The 16,439-nt window shown below is 38.9% G+C and overlaps 1 protein-coding gene and 8 non-coding genes across 9 annotated transcripts; 7 read left to right on the forward strand and 2 right to left on the reverse strand.

Annotated features, from left to right (window-relative positions):
• Positions 1-441: 441 nt before the first annotated feature.
• Trnav-uac (transfer RNA valine (anticodon UAC)) lies at positions 442-514 on the forward strand. Its single transcript has one exon. It is a non-coding gene; the product is annotated as a tRNA-Val (tRNA).
• Positions 515-1,437: 923 nt separating this feature from the next.
• Trnap-ugg (transfer RNA proline (anticodon UGG)) lies at positions 1,438-1,509 on the reverse strand. The gene has a single exon. It is a non-coding gene; the product is annotated as a tRNA-Pro (tRNA).
• A 1,224-nt stretch (positions 1,510-2,733) lies between these two features.
• LOC145497989 (uncharacterized) lies at positions 2,734-6,359 on the forward strand. The gene is made up of 2 exons (XM_081477860.1): positions 2,734-4,977; positions 5,010-6,359. Exons 1-2 carry the CDS (start codon positions 4,960-4,962, stop codon positions 5,757-5,759), a joined length of 768 nt encoding a protein of 255 aa, XP_081333986.1. The 5' UTR covers positions 2,734-4,959; the 3' UTR covers positions 5,760-6,359.
• On the forward strand, positions 3,920-3,993 carry Trnat-ugu (transfer RNA threonine (anticodon UGU)). The gene has a single exon. It is a non-coding gene; the product is annotated as a tRNA-Thr (tRNA).
• A 463-nt stretch (positions 6,360-6,822) lies between the features above and the next one.
• Positions 6,823-6,895, forward strand: Trnav-cac (transfer RNA valine (anticodon CAC)). The gene has a single exon. It is a non-coding gene; the product is annotated as a tRNA-Val (tRNA).
• A 2,371-nt stretch (positions 6,896-9,266) lies between these two features.
• Trnap-agg (transfer RNA proline (anticodon AGG)) lies at positions 9,267-9,338 on the reverse strand. Its single transcript has one exon. It is a non-coding gene; the product is annotated as a tRNA-Pro (tRNA).
• Positions 9,339-11,885: 2,547 nt separating this feature from the next.
• On the forward strand, positions 11,886-11,958 carry Trnav-aac (transfer RNA valine (anticodon AAC)). Its single transcript has one exon. It is a non-coding gene; the product is annotated as a tRNA-Val (tRNA).
• Positions 11,959-14,275: 2,317 nt separating this feature from the next.
• Positions 14,276-14,349, forward strand: Trnat-agu (transfer RNA threonine (anticodon AGU)). Its single transcript has one exon. It is a non-coding gene; the product is annotated as a tRNA-Thr (tRNA).
• Positions 14,350-14,840: 491 nt separating this feature from the next.
• On the forward strand, positions 14,841-14,913 carry Trnav-cac (transfer RNA valine (anticodon CAC)). The gene has a single exon. It is a non-coding gene; the product is annotated as a tRNA-Val (tRNA).
• The last annotated feature ends 1,526 nt before the right edge of the window (positions 14,914-16,439 follow it).

Consider the following 16,439-nt stretch of genomic DNA (forward strand, 5'->3'; position numbering starts at 1 on the left):
TTGTCTAATTAACGTAATTACATCACCTCACCGCTGCGCGCATTAATCTTCCGCTCCCATAACTAGAAGTTGAAAGACTTGAGCATAAGTGTATCTTTTTGTGGTGTATTAACGTTCATTTCTAAACAGCATAAATTTTCAATAGTCAATCGTTTAGTTCTTGATTAAGGATATCTGAGACATTTGACGGCTAGTATTGGCTTGCTCAATTGACGGTTGACGGTTAATTTTTTTGGCACTGAGATTCTCTGGTAACGCTAATACAAGGATAGCATCGTTTTTAAAAAACTTCAATATTGAGCATCGTCAGAAGTAGGCAAATGTTCAACTGTTTGCTGTACTTCGGAGACTTATTTTTTCTGTCTTCCTGATCAAAAAAACTAGAAACTACGAGTTCCTGATTAGCACACCACTGAGTATGGCAGCTTTCAGTCGTAACAGGTTTCCGTAGTGTAGTGGTCATCACGTCCACTTTACACGCGGAATATCGCCGGTTCGAGCCCGGCCGGAAACACATGATTGTTTTTCCTGTGAGACTAAATCTTGCTACCCAACTCTAGCCAGCTCTTACAAAATTTTGAGTCAGCGAAAACAAAACAAAAAGAAAAAAACGAAAGGTGTTGACGTAACTGAGCTTATTTAATTTTTTATCCTTCAGCAACTTCATGTTAGGATCGATACCTTAAATAACGCTATCGAGCTATGATCTTAACAAAGCTTATGTCACTGATTGTTAGTGGATTGGTAGCCAGAAATGTATGAGTTTCAGCCGGAGAAACCAAAAGTCTCTCTGCTGTAAGTTGACGGTTGAATGCAATTTCTGTGTTAAATGAAAGCTTTCAAATAACCCAAGGACAAAAACCATCGCTTTAAACTTTTCCGTTCATTTTGTTTTGTTCCAGGGTAATTTAAATGGAATAACTAATCAATTTCTTTTTTACGTTATGCTAATAAGATTTGGCGAAATATAAAGATGATGACATCGACCATTTCATGATCGCATCAGTCCAAACAATCCATAACCTTAACCCCTATTATTGTATAGCCTAATGTGAACATCTTTAAGGGTGTAGAGTATTTTGGCAGGTTGCTCAAACATTTCGCCGGTATCAGGAGAACAAGGTAATTCCTCTCAAACTATTTTTAGATATAGTAGCCAGTTCTCCCGCGGATAATGTTAGCAAGCGCGTTGCGTTGATGTTTTCTCTAAGGATGAAAATGCACGTATTAAAGCCGCTCTGGACTCCCTTGGGCTGTGACTAAAATTCCCTTTAAATTGATGAGCGGATTCACGAAAAGTCTAACAGGAAGCGACGGAGAGAGGGAAAGAACGAGTGAATGTCTCATCCATAACTAAAATTTGGAAAATACTAGTTTGCTAAAAAATTATTGTTATGATTATTTTAATTATTATTTGAAAAGAAAAACAATTGATATGGGCCTGTCCTGGAGTCGAACCCGGGACCTCTCGCACCCAAAGCGAGAATCATGCCACTAGACCAACAAGCCAGACATATAGTAAACTCTTTAGACAAATCGTTTAATCTGCCACTCCCTTTACTCAGCTGGTGTTTTAATACCTGTTCTGTGTTGTGTTGTAGCAGGAGCCATAATCGGGCACGGAGACCGTAAGTCTTTGGATCCGCGCGCACCTATGATATGGGACTATTTTTCTATTTTTAGAACAAATTGCGCCGTCCTGATGTCATATATCCGCGCGGATCCACGCACATGTCAGGGACTCTCGCGTGGATGTTGTCACGTTGAGTGATCAAATGGTGAGAGTTGCGAGATTCTCTTGCAGATTTTTCACAGCGATGACAAGGAATAAGGCAGGGAATAAGAACCAGGGCTCTTATATTTAGTGTTATGCTCTGAGCTAATGGAAAAGGTGAGTTTTGCAGGGTCCAAAACATTACTTCAATTTCGCGCTGTAAATGAATAATATCTGGTCGCGCTAGTTGTACGCGTAATCTTTTGCGTTTGTTCTGTAAAGAAAAGTTGTGTAAGAAAACTCTTTACTCTGGTATCGAGTTAATTTGTGAGTTTCCCAAACAATACTTAATCATATTGTTTCCGTTTGTTTGGCGAGTTTGCGAAAGTTTTTGAAAGGCAAGTCTGAGGCGTACAATTAGCTCATTTGCATAGTGCAGCGCATGCACTTTCAAGTCCGAGGTCGGTGTTTTCAGTTGTCAACAAATCTTGACAAAAATTTCTTTCGTTGTGTTTTGTGCTGAGATGTTGCAACAATTTTCACCAACGCCAAAAGGCTGCTAATATCATGTGTGTTTCTTTAACATAGTGAAATTTTACACTGCGAAAATAAAATAGACAAGGAGTTTTGATAACTCAACCAACAAAATCGAAATCGTTATTCCAGTTAATTAAAGAAAGCGTCATCGTAACTTTGCTGATTATTTCTGCGGTATTCACATATTTTCAGCTAAGCTTTTCATACGTTCTGAAACATTTATCAACCTTAAACGTATTTAGAAATTAGAGATATTATATGAGTTCCATGTACGTTTTCACACGAAAGTGGTGAAGTCCAATTTGTCATGTTTTACTGACTGTACAAAACACGCATCGGCGGTCGCTCTTATTCATGGACGACAGACAATTTATTGGGTTTTTACACAAACAAAACTGAGCAGCATCTACAGAAATAAACTTTATTGTCACTTATTAGGCCTTGATAAAGCATCAAGCGTTGCTTACAATTCAGGCGAAATTCAAACTTGCAATTGTTATTATTATTTTTTTTTTACTCTTCTCTTTACTCTCTTTTCTTTTACTCTGGCGAAATCTTCGCAAGCGTGTGACAAGAGGAGGGAAACTTTGAAGTCCTGAAACGGTGCTATATCCAAATATATCCAACTAGTTTTTTTTGCGGTGTTTTGGAAAAGCTGTCAATCTTCAACATATGTAAAACTTAGAGTGGAGTGATGTGGAGCCCTTGTAAAAGAAGCTGAGGAACACAACCTGGTCAGTGATATAAAGCGGCACATAACTAAATTCGACACTGTCTTCCTTCACTTAAACTGGAGCATCTTGCGACGAAAATACTGAAGTAAACTCCCAACAGACATGAACGTATTGATATGTGGGCCAAAATTAAGGCATCAAACATTTCGGGAATTTCGGACGCCATTTCCCCGCGCTACATCCGCAAAAATCCTCGCAGCATTGTACACGCGTGTGTCGCACATGATGGCGCAATTTTTTCTAAAAATAGAAAAAATCTTGCCATATCATAGGGACAGCCCCAGTACTAGAAATGTTGCGCGGTTACGGTCTCCGTCCCCGATTATGGCTCCTGGTACAAATCAATAAGCTAGAACATTTTACAAGACGCTGTTAAAACAAAGCTTAATAACATTTTGGACGAACACGAAGACTGACTGATCAAGAATGACGTAAATCTCCCGCCAAAGGCAAAAATGTCCTTAAACATCCCAGGACACCCCGCGAGCCTCTCCATCATGCTGTCAGAGTAGTAATCTCTGACTAATTCGTCCCTCGATCGTCAGAAATTACATATTTCAAAAGCGCAAATAAATTTGTTGCTTTCTCGGTACAAGCTACAAGATGAAAAAAGAAAAAAAAAAGAACATGCCCGTCTTGATTGACACACGTCACAAAATCATGACTATCAACAAGCGAACGATTGTTATCAGTTGGTCAAATGTCTGAAAAAAATAAAACCAATTTTACCCCTTATCTGATCAGAATGCAAAAAAAAAAGCCAAGCAATGAAACAGACATAGAAACACAATCATTACACCCACATAATGAGAAGAAAAACACACACACTTCTTAATTTTAACAATAATTCTATTATGAAGAAAACACAATTCTCTTTCCTGCCTACCAGATGTTTCTTTCTCGAATCCATGAAGTCTCTCTCCCTCACATGTAGGGCACCGTAGCTCAGTTGGTAAGAGCGCCTGTCTTGTAAACAGGAGGTCATGGGTTCAAATCCCATCGGTGCCTTAGAGGGGTCAAACTTTTTAATTCTCAATACTTTTTCATTACTTTTGCTCATCGAAGCTTCACATATTGTTTAACAGGGAATTTTTGTAAGGTTGTGTTATCCAATAAGAGTTTTATTTTTAAGGTCCACGCAGGGGTCGACTGAAAAATTACATGACGGTTCATTTAAAGTGCTACTATATATCATGAAATTCGCATCTTTCCTATCTAAGCCATTTTAAAGCACAAAAAAGTAGACTGTACGAGAAGAAAAACCTTGTTTACTATTTCAGAGATCTCCTTTCGTTCCAGAGATATTCAAGATTTTAAAATATGCAAATTTCAAGTGATGACGTCATAAACTCCACCAAATTTTGATCAAATTTCATGAAAAAGATATCTCAGCCAATTTGTATCAGAAATCTTTGATTCTTTGCGGCAAGATTCTACTAGATGTGCTCCACAATATAAGCTAAACAGTTATGTTACCATGGGAACATGCTAGGGTCCAGACCTCCTCGATATTGAAAGCTTTTCTGGCCACCTTTGGCGTTCCATTTTGATATTTGCCAGTGGTGCCTCATCTGCATGATCCAGCAAACATATAAATATGTTAGGTGGTGTTTGTGGCCTTGTTTAATGTTTTTCGAGCTGAAAATCCCTAAAATATTTGAATCAGATTGGAGGGGAATGGAAAACAGTTAGTTCCCCTGGGAACAATGGTTCAATGGTTTCCGCTGCAAATTGACCAAGACAGCTCTGTTTATATATTCCATATAATATTGAGCTGTCTTTAATTTGCATATTCTACACATTTTTACTCGGGCTTTCCGAAGGAAACGCCCGAGGTATAAATTCGGCTTCGTTTTTTTTTTTTTTTTTTTTTTTTTGCGTTCAGTCACAAATCGCCGTCGAGGTTACGGCGCATGCGTAGAATCTGTATAGTGCGCATGCGTAGTGTACGCTACTGAAGCACATGGGCGAGTAATGGCGGATGGTGTTAAGGTCTCGCTGGTGACTGCGAATATTATCCGAAGCTCTATTTCTGTGTCAAAGTCATCAACAAAACGGCATACAGCCCTAGAAAATCGCCTTCAAAGAGAAAATCAGAGTCCGTGATCGGATATGTTCACGAATTATCGCCGATCAAGAAGAATAAATCCCGCACGATCGAGTACCATTCGCTGACGCTGCAAACATCGAGTACTCAACATCGTGAAGCCCTCCTGTATTCAACTCAAAAGAGTAAGTTCTTGGAAGAGAGTTTGGAAACCAGGACACCAGTGAAATTTCAGAACATTACGTACACCGCGGACGGCAAAAAAATTGTCATAAATGACATGACCTTAGTCACCACTCCAAAGCCAAGTAAATACGACTTCCAATACGCAGACTTGGCGCAGCGCGAGGGCACAACACCAGTCCCGATTATCGACGTACTTAACAAACATAATCAATGGGACACTGTTACCATCAAAGGAAAGATTACACAAATAAAAGATACCACAATCGTCGGATCAAAGAAACTGAGACTCTGCCAAGCACTGATTGCAGACAACACCACAACCATGCCATTAGATATATGGGAGAACAATATCGCAACATTCAAACTTGGATCCATCTACATTGTAGCACCAGTCCAAGTGCGTGTTTGGTCACGTACCAAAAAACTCAGCACTATAGTTAAAACAACTGTGACTGAGACCACCGACGAAACTCTTTCAGACATCTCTCTAGTATCAAGCAAGCTAGACGAAAATGAACCCGACCTTGCAACGGTAACATAAAGGAAGTTCTACGAGTCCAGAGCAGCGACAAATTTCGGAAGTGCCTAAAATGCGACCGTAAGGTTCAAGATTGCTCTTCTCGGGTGGTCAACTGCCAAAAGTGTGGGAGCATGAGAGCAGATAAATGTAAATATGGTCTCACCCTAAAAGTGGAAGTCAAACTTAGTAATGATGAGGAACTTACCATCAAGTTCGGCGATGAATCACTAGCAAAAATCCTCAATGCCGAAATCCTAACAATGGATGAGGACTCTATCACTGATCAATTGCTGTTTATTGAAGAGATGAAGATTACATTATAATGTATAAAATATCTTATAAGCGCATGATACTGTAGAGTACGGAAAATATTTGTTGTTGAGATTTGTTACCATTTGTCACATTAGATCCAATAGAATTTGAACAATATTCATATCGTTAAAAATATCCCTTATCTTAAGACCGTATTATATAGGGTCTGGACAATAATTACAGATTGAATTAATGAAAGTCTTTGTAAGAGCCATATTCAAATTATTTAGAAAACTTGTCTTAATAAAACCATTAATGTCAATAATATGAAGATTTCCTTGCTTCCGCGCACTGCCTTCTACACCAACAATTCCGCGCTCATGCTTTTCGTTCTGGTAAGGTCTTTTTTATCTTTTTTTAAGAAAAACATTATTTACACATGAACTATACAACGTGATAAAGAGATACTGCTGGCAATTTAATATTTGACAAACATTATCTTTACATTTTCTGACGTCACCTGATACAGGGCCAACAAATCTGCTGTCAAATAACTGAGATTTTCACGTTGCTTAAAGACGACTTCTGTAGCGTTCGACTTTTACATAGCAAGATGTTGGAAAAAAGTCCGAGATCACGCAGTCATGTGTCTAGTTCAAACTTAAATATCTCCGGAACTAATGTAGATATTTGCAAGCGGCAAACGGCGTTTTTAATATTTCGTGGAATTCCATGTGATTCACCAAAAATTCAAGGAGTAAAATTTGATCATAGTGCCACGTTAACGTGGTTTAGAAATGCTTCGTTTTAAGATCACTAGAGATTCACCGAGGTTTCCGTAGTGTAGTGGCTATCACGTCCGCCTCACACGCGGAAGGTCGCCGGTTCGAGCCCGGCCGGAAACATTCTTTTTCATTTATTTATTTGACTTCTGCAGTTGCATTTTTATGATTCCATGTCTCGATTTCTTTATGAACTGTTTTATGGCACCTTGTATTTTAAGAGTAATGACACTCAAGTAATAGTAAGCTTGAAAAGTAAATTAATCATAATCGAGGGATGTCAAAATAATATAATAGCAGACTTTGCTGCATCATTTAAATTATTAAGCAATTATTTTTCTGTTGTAATATTATGACAATAGCTTGTACCAAATATTCTCAAAATGTCCAAATATTCTTCCAAAACTAGTAATTTGTTTTATCTAAAACTCTGTTTTTCATATAACAACCGGGGGATTAGCTCGAATGGTAGAGCGCTCGCTTTGCATGTGGGCGGTACCGGGATCGATGCCCGGATTTTCCATATAATATTATTTTGCTTCAAAGGACAAAGTTCAGATCAACACTGATTTTTTAATATTATTTGGCAAGTTATTTTCTTCAAAATTTTACAAATAGGAGTAAGTCTTTTTTTATTGTTCAAAATTAGTTAATGTGGTGTATTTAAATCTCCTTTTTCATTTTCGGTAACACCTGACGAAAACTGGTAACCTATTTTTCAAAATAGCCTCGTAATAGCTAAGGCATCTATACAATGGGGGATTAGCTCAAATGGTAGAGCGCCCGCTTCGCATGCGGGAAGTACCGGGATCGATACCCGGATTCTCCAAGTTCACGATTTTTGCTACCCATGTTAACATTTTTCTTTTGTTGTTTTTTTGTCTTTTCTGTTTGCAGTTCTTTTTCCTCATTTATCTGCTCATAAAAAGCAGGTAGTGTCCCATAACTTCCTGCACAAAATTACTGTATTACTCATCATCAGTACTGACTGTTATTCGGATTCTCAATTTTGTCATTGGATATTTGTTTTTCATTGTTATAGCTTAAAACGTGCATTGAAATTTCCGTAGGAAACCGTGAATGCACAATATTCTCAATGTTAAGCAGATTTTCATTAAAATAAATTTATTGAATGCGATTATTATTTTCTTAAACCTTTAAGATGAGCTGACTCACTAGTGGCGGAACCTAAGTACGGCTTCTTCGACACAAGTTGTCATGGCGTCTGTAACAGCGGGCCAAAATCCACAGTGGGAAAAAATGGCGGCTGTACATTTTACCACAATGCATTGCGTAAATGGATTATCAAAGTAGGCGTAAAATCATATCTTTGCAATATTGTCGCTGTATTACATTAATTGTGTACGCTAGGTTTAAAGCTTTAGGAAGTTTTCTGCGCGTTTTTCATGAGCGTTTTTTAGGGATTTTGACGCTAAGAATTATTGGTAAATGCACCCGTCGTCATCTCGTTCCCCAAAGTGGATTTTTTTGGAAAATTTTTAGATGGGTTTTCTTATCGCGACATGGACATGAACCCACAACATTATGGCTTAAATTCCATCGTGTTTAATAATTAATGATTATTTATTCAGTCATTCCAGATTCTTAGCAAATCTATCGTTGCCTTCCGTTAATTTTCAATCCTTTAATTCCTGCTCTGGAAACAGGGTGACAAGAGAGTCACACGTGCAGTAAAGGCTGGTTTTCGTTAGTGACGCAAGTACAAGCGCAAGCACAAGTGGAAACACAATAATTCTTATTTCACCATCAAAACGGCCTTAACGCAGGCATATGCACAAGGGAAAGCACAAGCCAAGGATATTAACTACACGTGGTTATGTTTGCCCAATGAAAACACTGGATCCAGATCACCTCACGCCTAAACAGTTTTTCAAAATGGCGGAAAGTTCAAATGATTTTCCTTGTGCTTGTGTTTGCGTTGAATTGCGTTTTTACTTGGGTCATCCCTGATGCTTGCCTTCGTACTTGCGCTTGTGCTTGTGTTGCTAGTGAAAACCGGGCCTAACCATGCGCAGCTTTTTACTTCAGTAATAGGACAACCAACGACATCTCTATTATCATTTTTATAGTGCTTTCTTTAAAAGCAGTTTAAAAACTCCCTTTTCTGTATTGATAAGGACTGCACCCAAACCAAAGCAAGCCAAATTTGTGTTTCTCATTTTGCTTTCTTTGCGCGGGAACTGTTTCCTTCCTGATTTAAAAAAGACATTTTCATGGCAACAGATATTTATTAAAAACGTTCAAAGAAGGCTTTGTATATCGTAATGAAACAGATTAAAGGGAGAGTTTCACAGTTCAACGCAAGGCCTAGCTTTCGCGTGCGAATAAAGTATCTTTTTCGCTTACTTTCTTCGCTTTCCTTCTTTCGCTCGTTCGCTCAGTTCTTTAAATGCAATAAGCAGCGATAAAAAAAAGCCATAAAAATGGATACTGTTACGACTTGTAAAATTTTTTTGACAATATAGTAAACATGGGGCCCGTCCGGGAGTCGAACCCGGGACCTCTCGCACCCTAAGCGAGAATCATGCCACTAGATCAACAGGCCAATTTGATAAAGGCTATTTGATAAAGGTCCTAACCTACTTCTCTCTGTTGAACTAGTACGAAATAACACTAGTTACCCTCCAGTTACCATCCAGCTTCCCTGGTTTTTCGCTTTTCATGTCTTTCGAGCAAGATACAGTAATGTAATAAAATCTTAAAAGTTGTTGTCACTGACTTAAAAATCTTAAAATAGTCGAACCGCATGAGATCATGGTGTCTTTTGATGTTGTATCGCTTTTCACATCTATCCCCACGGCACTGGCACTCGAGGTGACTAAGGCCAGACGAGTCCGATTCGACCATCCCCGAAAGAGCCAATATGTCCGTGGACAACATCGTGAAGTTGCTCGAATTCGTGCTTGACAACAACTACTTTGTCTTTGGTGGCGTTTTCTACAAACAAATATTCGGCTGTCCCATGGGTTTACCTGTAAGCGCCATCTTGGCAAATTTGGTGATGGAACACGTCGAAGAGAGAGCGTTAAGTACTGCACCACACCCCCCTAAGTAGTGGTACAGATATGTCGATGATAGCCATGTTTGCCTCGCCCGTGAGCATCTCACTGAATTTCACTCCCATCTCAACTCGATCAACCAGCACATCAAATTCACAGTCGAAGAAGAGAGTGATAGATCCATCGTATTCGTCGACACGAAGACAACTAGAAATACTGATGGATCAATTAAAACCAGTGTTTACAGAAAAGCAACCCATACCGACAAGTGTCTCCATTTCAACTCCCACCACCCTTTGCAACACAAACGCTCAGTGGCCAGAACCCTTCTTGACAGAGCAAAGAATATTCCGTCGACTGACGAAGACAAAAAGTCCGAAGTACAACACGTGGTGGACGCACTCAAAACCAATGGTTACACGGACCAATACTTAAAAAGCTGCCAAAGAACCAAACCACCTAAAGCATAGAATCAGCCCCAAAATAATCAGCCACAAAGCCACAGAGGCTTTGTTACTTTGCCATATTTTCAAGGAATCTCTGAAAAAAAATTGCAAGAACTTTGGGACAATTCGACGTAAACGTTGCTCATAAACCCGTCAAGACGGTTGGTTCGATCCTGAAGAAATCGAAGGACAAATTCGATCAAGACCTGTCAACTGGTGTCGTGTATAAAATCAATTGTAAAAACTGTGAAAAACTTTACATCGGTCAAACATCCAGAGCACTGAGATCCAGAACAAAAGAACACAAAAGAGCCGTCCTCACATGTGACAAGATTTCTCTTTTGGCGCAACACTCTATGAAAAACAACCACGAATTTGATTTTAATAATGTCAAGGTCATTGACCGCTGTCCCTTGTGGTCGCGTGGATTGTTCTTGGAAGCGTGGCATTCCATTCGCGAACCGAACTCAATTAATGACCACGCGCATATTCCAGACATTTATAAAATGCTAAATTAATCCCTAGCGAGTTCCTCACATTTTTATAAACATCTCATTTATATTTAGACGCCGTTAACATTCATTTCATCACTGAAGAAGGTTATAGCATTTTAGCCGAAACGTCTATTTTAAGATTTTTAAGTCAGTGACAACAACTTTTAAGATTTTATTACTATGCCTGACCACAACTACAGTATTTTTATACAGTAATGTACTAGTTAAAACTTCATCCACACTATTCAATTTGATAAAAATCGTACAAACTCCCTCCATGGAAGTCTCCGTGGCGCAATCGGCTAGCGCGTTCGGCTGTTAACCGAAAGGTTGGTGATTCAAGCCCACTCGAGGACGGTTCATTTTCTTTTGATAATTATTTTCTATATAGTTAGCGTCAGGACTCCATCCATCCTTCCTGTTAGCGTAATTGTTAGTTGTATTGCATGTAAGAAGGTCTATTCAAACAAAAAAACCCTGCGCAGATGTGATGTAACTAAACCGTTGTTATCGTGATCGTTATCATTATTGGCTTTTTTTACAGTTGAAGCAAATTTGGCTCTAATTTTTCATAAAAGGGTAAAAATTTGTCCATATTTGAATGATCCAATTAGTACTATAATTTGTGCATTCAATATTACGTATTTAGTCTTCAAATGTTTGTCTTATTAACGTAATTACATCACCTTTATTACCGCCGCGCGCATTAATCGCCTGCTCCCGTGACTAGAAGTTGAAGGACTTGAACATAAGCATACTTTTTGTGATATATTAAAACGTTCTTTTATAAACAGCATACCTTGCCCCTAGACAATCGTTTAGTTCTTAATTAAAGATATCTGAGGCATTTGACGGCTAATATTGGCTTGCTCATTTGACGGTTGACGGTAAAAATATTGCGGTTTTGACGGTTGACAGTTAATGTTTTGGTTATTTGACGGTTAACCCCATTGAGACCTCTGCCTATCGCTAAAACAAGGATAGCATCGTTTTTGAAAAACTTCAGTTTTGAGCATCGTGAGAAGTATGCAAATGTTCAACTGTTTGCTGTACTTCGTAGACTTATTTTTTTCTGTCTTCCTGATCAAAAAACTAGAAAGCACCAGTTCCAGATTAGCACACCACAGAGTATGGCAGCTTTCATTCGTAGCCGGTTTCCGTAGTGTATTGGTTATCACGTCCGCTTAACACGCGGAAGGTCGCCGGTTCGAGCTCGGCCGGAAACATATGATTTTTTTTTCTATGAGACTATATCTTGCTACCCAACTCTAGCCAGCTCTTACAAAATTTTCGGTCAGCGAAAACAAAACAAAAGGAAAAAAACGAAAGGTGTTGACGTAACCGAGCTCCATCAATCTTTTATCCTTTAGCAATTTCATATTAGGATCGATACCTTAAATAACGGTAGCGAGCTATGATCTTAATGAAGCTTATGTTATTGATTGTTAGTGGGTTGGTAACCAAAAATGTACGAGTTCTAGTCGGAGAAACCAAAAATCTATTGGCAATTAGTTGACGGTTGACTAGAATTTTTGTGTCAAATGTCAATTTCAACTTTCATATTCTCCAACGACAAAATCATCGTTTTATACTTTTCTATTCTCTTTGTTGTGTTCCAGGGTATTTTAAATGGAGTAATTAATCAATTTCTTTTATACGTTTTGCTGATAAGATTTGGCGAAACAGGAAGATGATGACATCGACCCAATCCATACCAAACAACCCATAACTTTAACCTCTATTATTGTAAAGCATGATGGGAACATCTTTGAGGGTGTAAAGTATTTGCGTTCGAAGAACGCAAACCTAATTTTGGCCTGTGGCTTTCCAGAGTTGGTTGCCTTGTGCACGGTTATATGCAGAAAAACTCCACATTCCTGTAAGGACACCAAAATGGCCACCCCGCTTAATTTTTACAGGGACATGTCACGGCCAGTAAACTGGTGCCGTTTAATACTGAGACATGTGATTACATGTGATAAGACATGTGGCGAACATATGAGCATGGAGGCAGGCCATGCGAGCTCGACTTTGCGCTGTTTTCTTTGACTTCTTTCCATTCAGGCGCTGTGAGCTTCGCCATTTTGTGCTCTCAGCGTTGGATCTTAGTGAATATAAACGCTTCAATGGTAGCATTTATCGAAATATGAGGGCATTGTCCTTGTTTATTTTGTATGTTTGGAATGTTAATTGTGGGAAACCAGCTATATTTTGATTGCGTTTGTTGATTAGTTCCGGTCGCGACAGATACATGTAGCTCAATCTTTATCCGGTCAAATATTGTTTGGAATGGGCGGGGAAAGATTCTTAAGAGTGTGCCTGAACCGAGGAACGGCAAATTATGTAAATACTGTTTACTTTATTCATCAGGAGAAATACTCGAATCAGTCGCACGGGGTTTGTTTACGCTGACGATAAGCGGGCACACGATTGCAAATGCTTGCTTATATTTGTGCTTCCAGCTTAGAATAATGTATATAAAATACACATTTTCAAATTAACCATTACGCTTAAACGTTACCAGTTAATGTGAGAATATGAAGCACAAAATTTGAGTCTACGGAAACTGGCGCTGTCACGCAACGAATCAAGAAATTATAGTTAGTACAAGCAAGGACTTTGACACTATGATATATCTGTCTGTGAAACCTCGGTTGTCGATGAAAAACGTTGATTTTAGCAATAGACAGAGGTTGAAAGTTAGTTAGTGAAACCATTTATTTAAGGTATATATATTAAAGTGAAGGCGTCCGAGTCGAACGCACTCTCATAATCTTTGATTACTACTAGTTTAGCAATTTAAATTGGTCAGCGGATTCACTGAAAGTCTAACAGGAAGATAACGAGCGAGGGAAACATCGAGTGAATGTCCCATCTTTGCCTGCAAATTGGAATTAATACTATGTTTTTCCATGTTGACATTCGTGTAAATGTTGTTGCACAATGTGTAAACTCATCTGAGAACAGTTGCAGGGCCCCAATGAAGAACACCTTTGATGAAGTATGCGCCCTACTAAACATGTATTATTATGATTATTGTTCTGTGCAGTCTTGTAGTTACCAGTCCAACTCCGCTGATTGATTTTCCGCGTCCCGTCAATAAAGCAAGATCAGGAGCTCATGACACGGAGCGTCCATCTCCCATACCAACCCTAGGATTCAACCCTTTCTAGTATCTTTTTATTTTTAGACTTTGACCTCTGGGACTTTTCGGAGCCCGCCTTTCAAACGCCCAATCAAAGCCCAGGTGGTCCCCGAGGGACCCCTAAGAGGTACCAATTCTAAAACGACACATTATCTCCTGTCATATTTTTTTGGCTCAATACGCTAAAAGGTACAGAAAAGCTCCCGCTGTGGACCTTTTGAGGCTGAACACCCTAAGTATTGAGCTATCTTAGTACTGCTGGAAATTACCAAGCGTGAAAGTGGACATGTGACCAACCTAGTACTACTTGTATAAACAATGTTTTTTTAAAATATTTTTTCTTTTTAGTTTTAAAACATTAACAAATAAACAGTAATACACGAGGTTATCTAATGTAGGGCGCCGTAGCTCAGTTGGTTAGAGCGCCTGTCTAGTAAACAGGAGGTCATGGGTTCAAATCCCATCGGTGCCTTACAGATGTTGCACTTTTTAATTTGTTATTACTTTTGAAAATTGCTCAACGAAGCTGCACATGTTGTACCCCTAGGATTTTTTTTGGTTGTGTTATCCGATGGATTAACTTTTAAGATTACGCCAGAGTCGACTGAAAAATTTCAAGAATTATATGGAACGTAACTTGCGAATTAATGACCATTATAATGTAGATAGGACCCTGCGCACGCTCTGATTAGTCAAAAACCCATGCTTTTTACTCTGGAGATCAGAGTATAAAGAATAGAAAAAGCATGTTTTATTGTTTCTCGCATGTAAAATCTATATCACTAAGCAAATGAAAAAGCCTAAGCCGTGTATTACAATGTGATAAAACACTCTGCACAATTGAGACCACTCGAGAAATCTACATTTCTACTTTTCCCTCGTGTTCTCAAATGCCCATCGTGTTTTATCGCGGTGTAACACACGAGTTAGGCTTCCTTGTTTCTTAATAATGTGTTCATCGTAGTTTCCGTAGTATAGTGGTTATCACGTCCGCCTCACACGCGGAAGGTCGCCGGTTCGAGCCCGGCCGGAAACATTCCTTTTCATTTCTTTATGTGACTTCTGCAGTTTTTTTTTTTTTATAATTGTACGTCTCGATCTCTTTATGGACTGTTTTACGGCAATGAAAATATACTCAAGTAATAGTAATCTTGTCAAGTAAATTAACCACAATTGAGGGATGTCAAAATTAAATAGAAGATTTTGCTGCGCCATTTCAATTATTTAGTAGTTATTTTCCTGTTGTAATCTTATGACAATAGTAATATTATGACAAAAATTCTTCCAAAATTAGTAATTCGTTTTATCTAAGACTCTGATTTTCATGTAACAATCGGGGCTAGCCCAGATGGTAGAGCGCCCGCTTTGCATGCGGGAGGTACCGGGATCGATACCCGGATTCTCCAAATAATGTTATTTCACTCTAAAAGACAAAATTCAGATCGAGTGATTTTTAAGTAGTATTTGGCAAGTTATTTTATTCCAAATTTTACAAATAGCAGTAAGTCTTTTTAATTGTTTCCTTCGACGAAGTGGAACGCACACCTAATTTTGACCTGTGGCTTTTCAGAGTTGCTGTGTCTGTGCACGGTTATAGGCCGAAAAAGACACATTCCTGTAAGGACACCAAAATGGCCACCCCGCTTGATTTTTGCAGGGCCATGTCACGGCCAGTAAACTGGTACCATTTAATGCTAAGACATGTGATGAGACATGTGGCGAACATGTGAGTATGTGAGCAGGCCATGTAAGCTCGTCTTTCCGATGGATCTTTCTTTGACTTCTCTCCATTCAGTCGCCGTACGCTTCGCTATTATGTGCTCTCAGAGGGAATTGTCCTTGTTTATTAACACGACTTGGCTTTGGGATGATGACCGTGGGAACAGCTACATTTTGATTGCATTTGTTGATTAGTTCCAGTCGCGACAGAGAGCTCAGTCTTTATCCGGTCTAAATTTTATTGCTTGGAATCGGTGGAAAAGTACTCTGAAGGCAAGACCCATGAGACTACTTTATTCATCAGGGGAAATACTCGAATTAGTCGCACGGAGTTTGTTTACGATAAACGACCACGCGAAACGAACACGCCATTGCAAATGCTAGCTTAGAATAATGTACGTAATTTAAATATTCTATGAAGCTTGAGAGTCTACAGAAACTGGCAGCGTCACGCAACGTATCAACAAATCGTGACCTCTTCACTAGCATGGACTTTGACACTATGCATATCTGACTGTAAAACCTTGGTTGCTGCTGAAAAAGTTGAAAGTCAGCTAGTGAAATCATTTATTTATGGTATATATATATTAAAGTGAGAGCGTCGAACGTACTCTCATAATCTCTGATTACTACTAGTTTTAAATTAGTTAATGTGGTGTATTTCAATCTCTTTTTTCATGCTCGGTAACACTTGACGAAAACTGGTAACCTGTTTTTCAAAATAGCCTCGCAATAGCTAAGGCATCTGTACAATGGGGGATTAGCTCAAATGGTAGAGCGCCCGCTTAGCATACGGGAAATACGGGCACCGATACCCGGATTCTCCAAAATCAAAACTTTTGC

The sequence above is a fragment of the Orbicella franksi genome, chromosome 9, assembly GCF_964199315.1.
Source record: "Orbicella franksi chromosome 9, jaOrbFran1.1, whole genome shotgun sequence".
NCBI classification, from domain to species: Eukaryota; Metazoa; Cnidaria; class Anthozoa; order Scleractinia; family Merulinidae; genus Orbicella; species Orbicella franksi.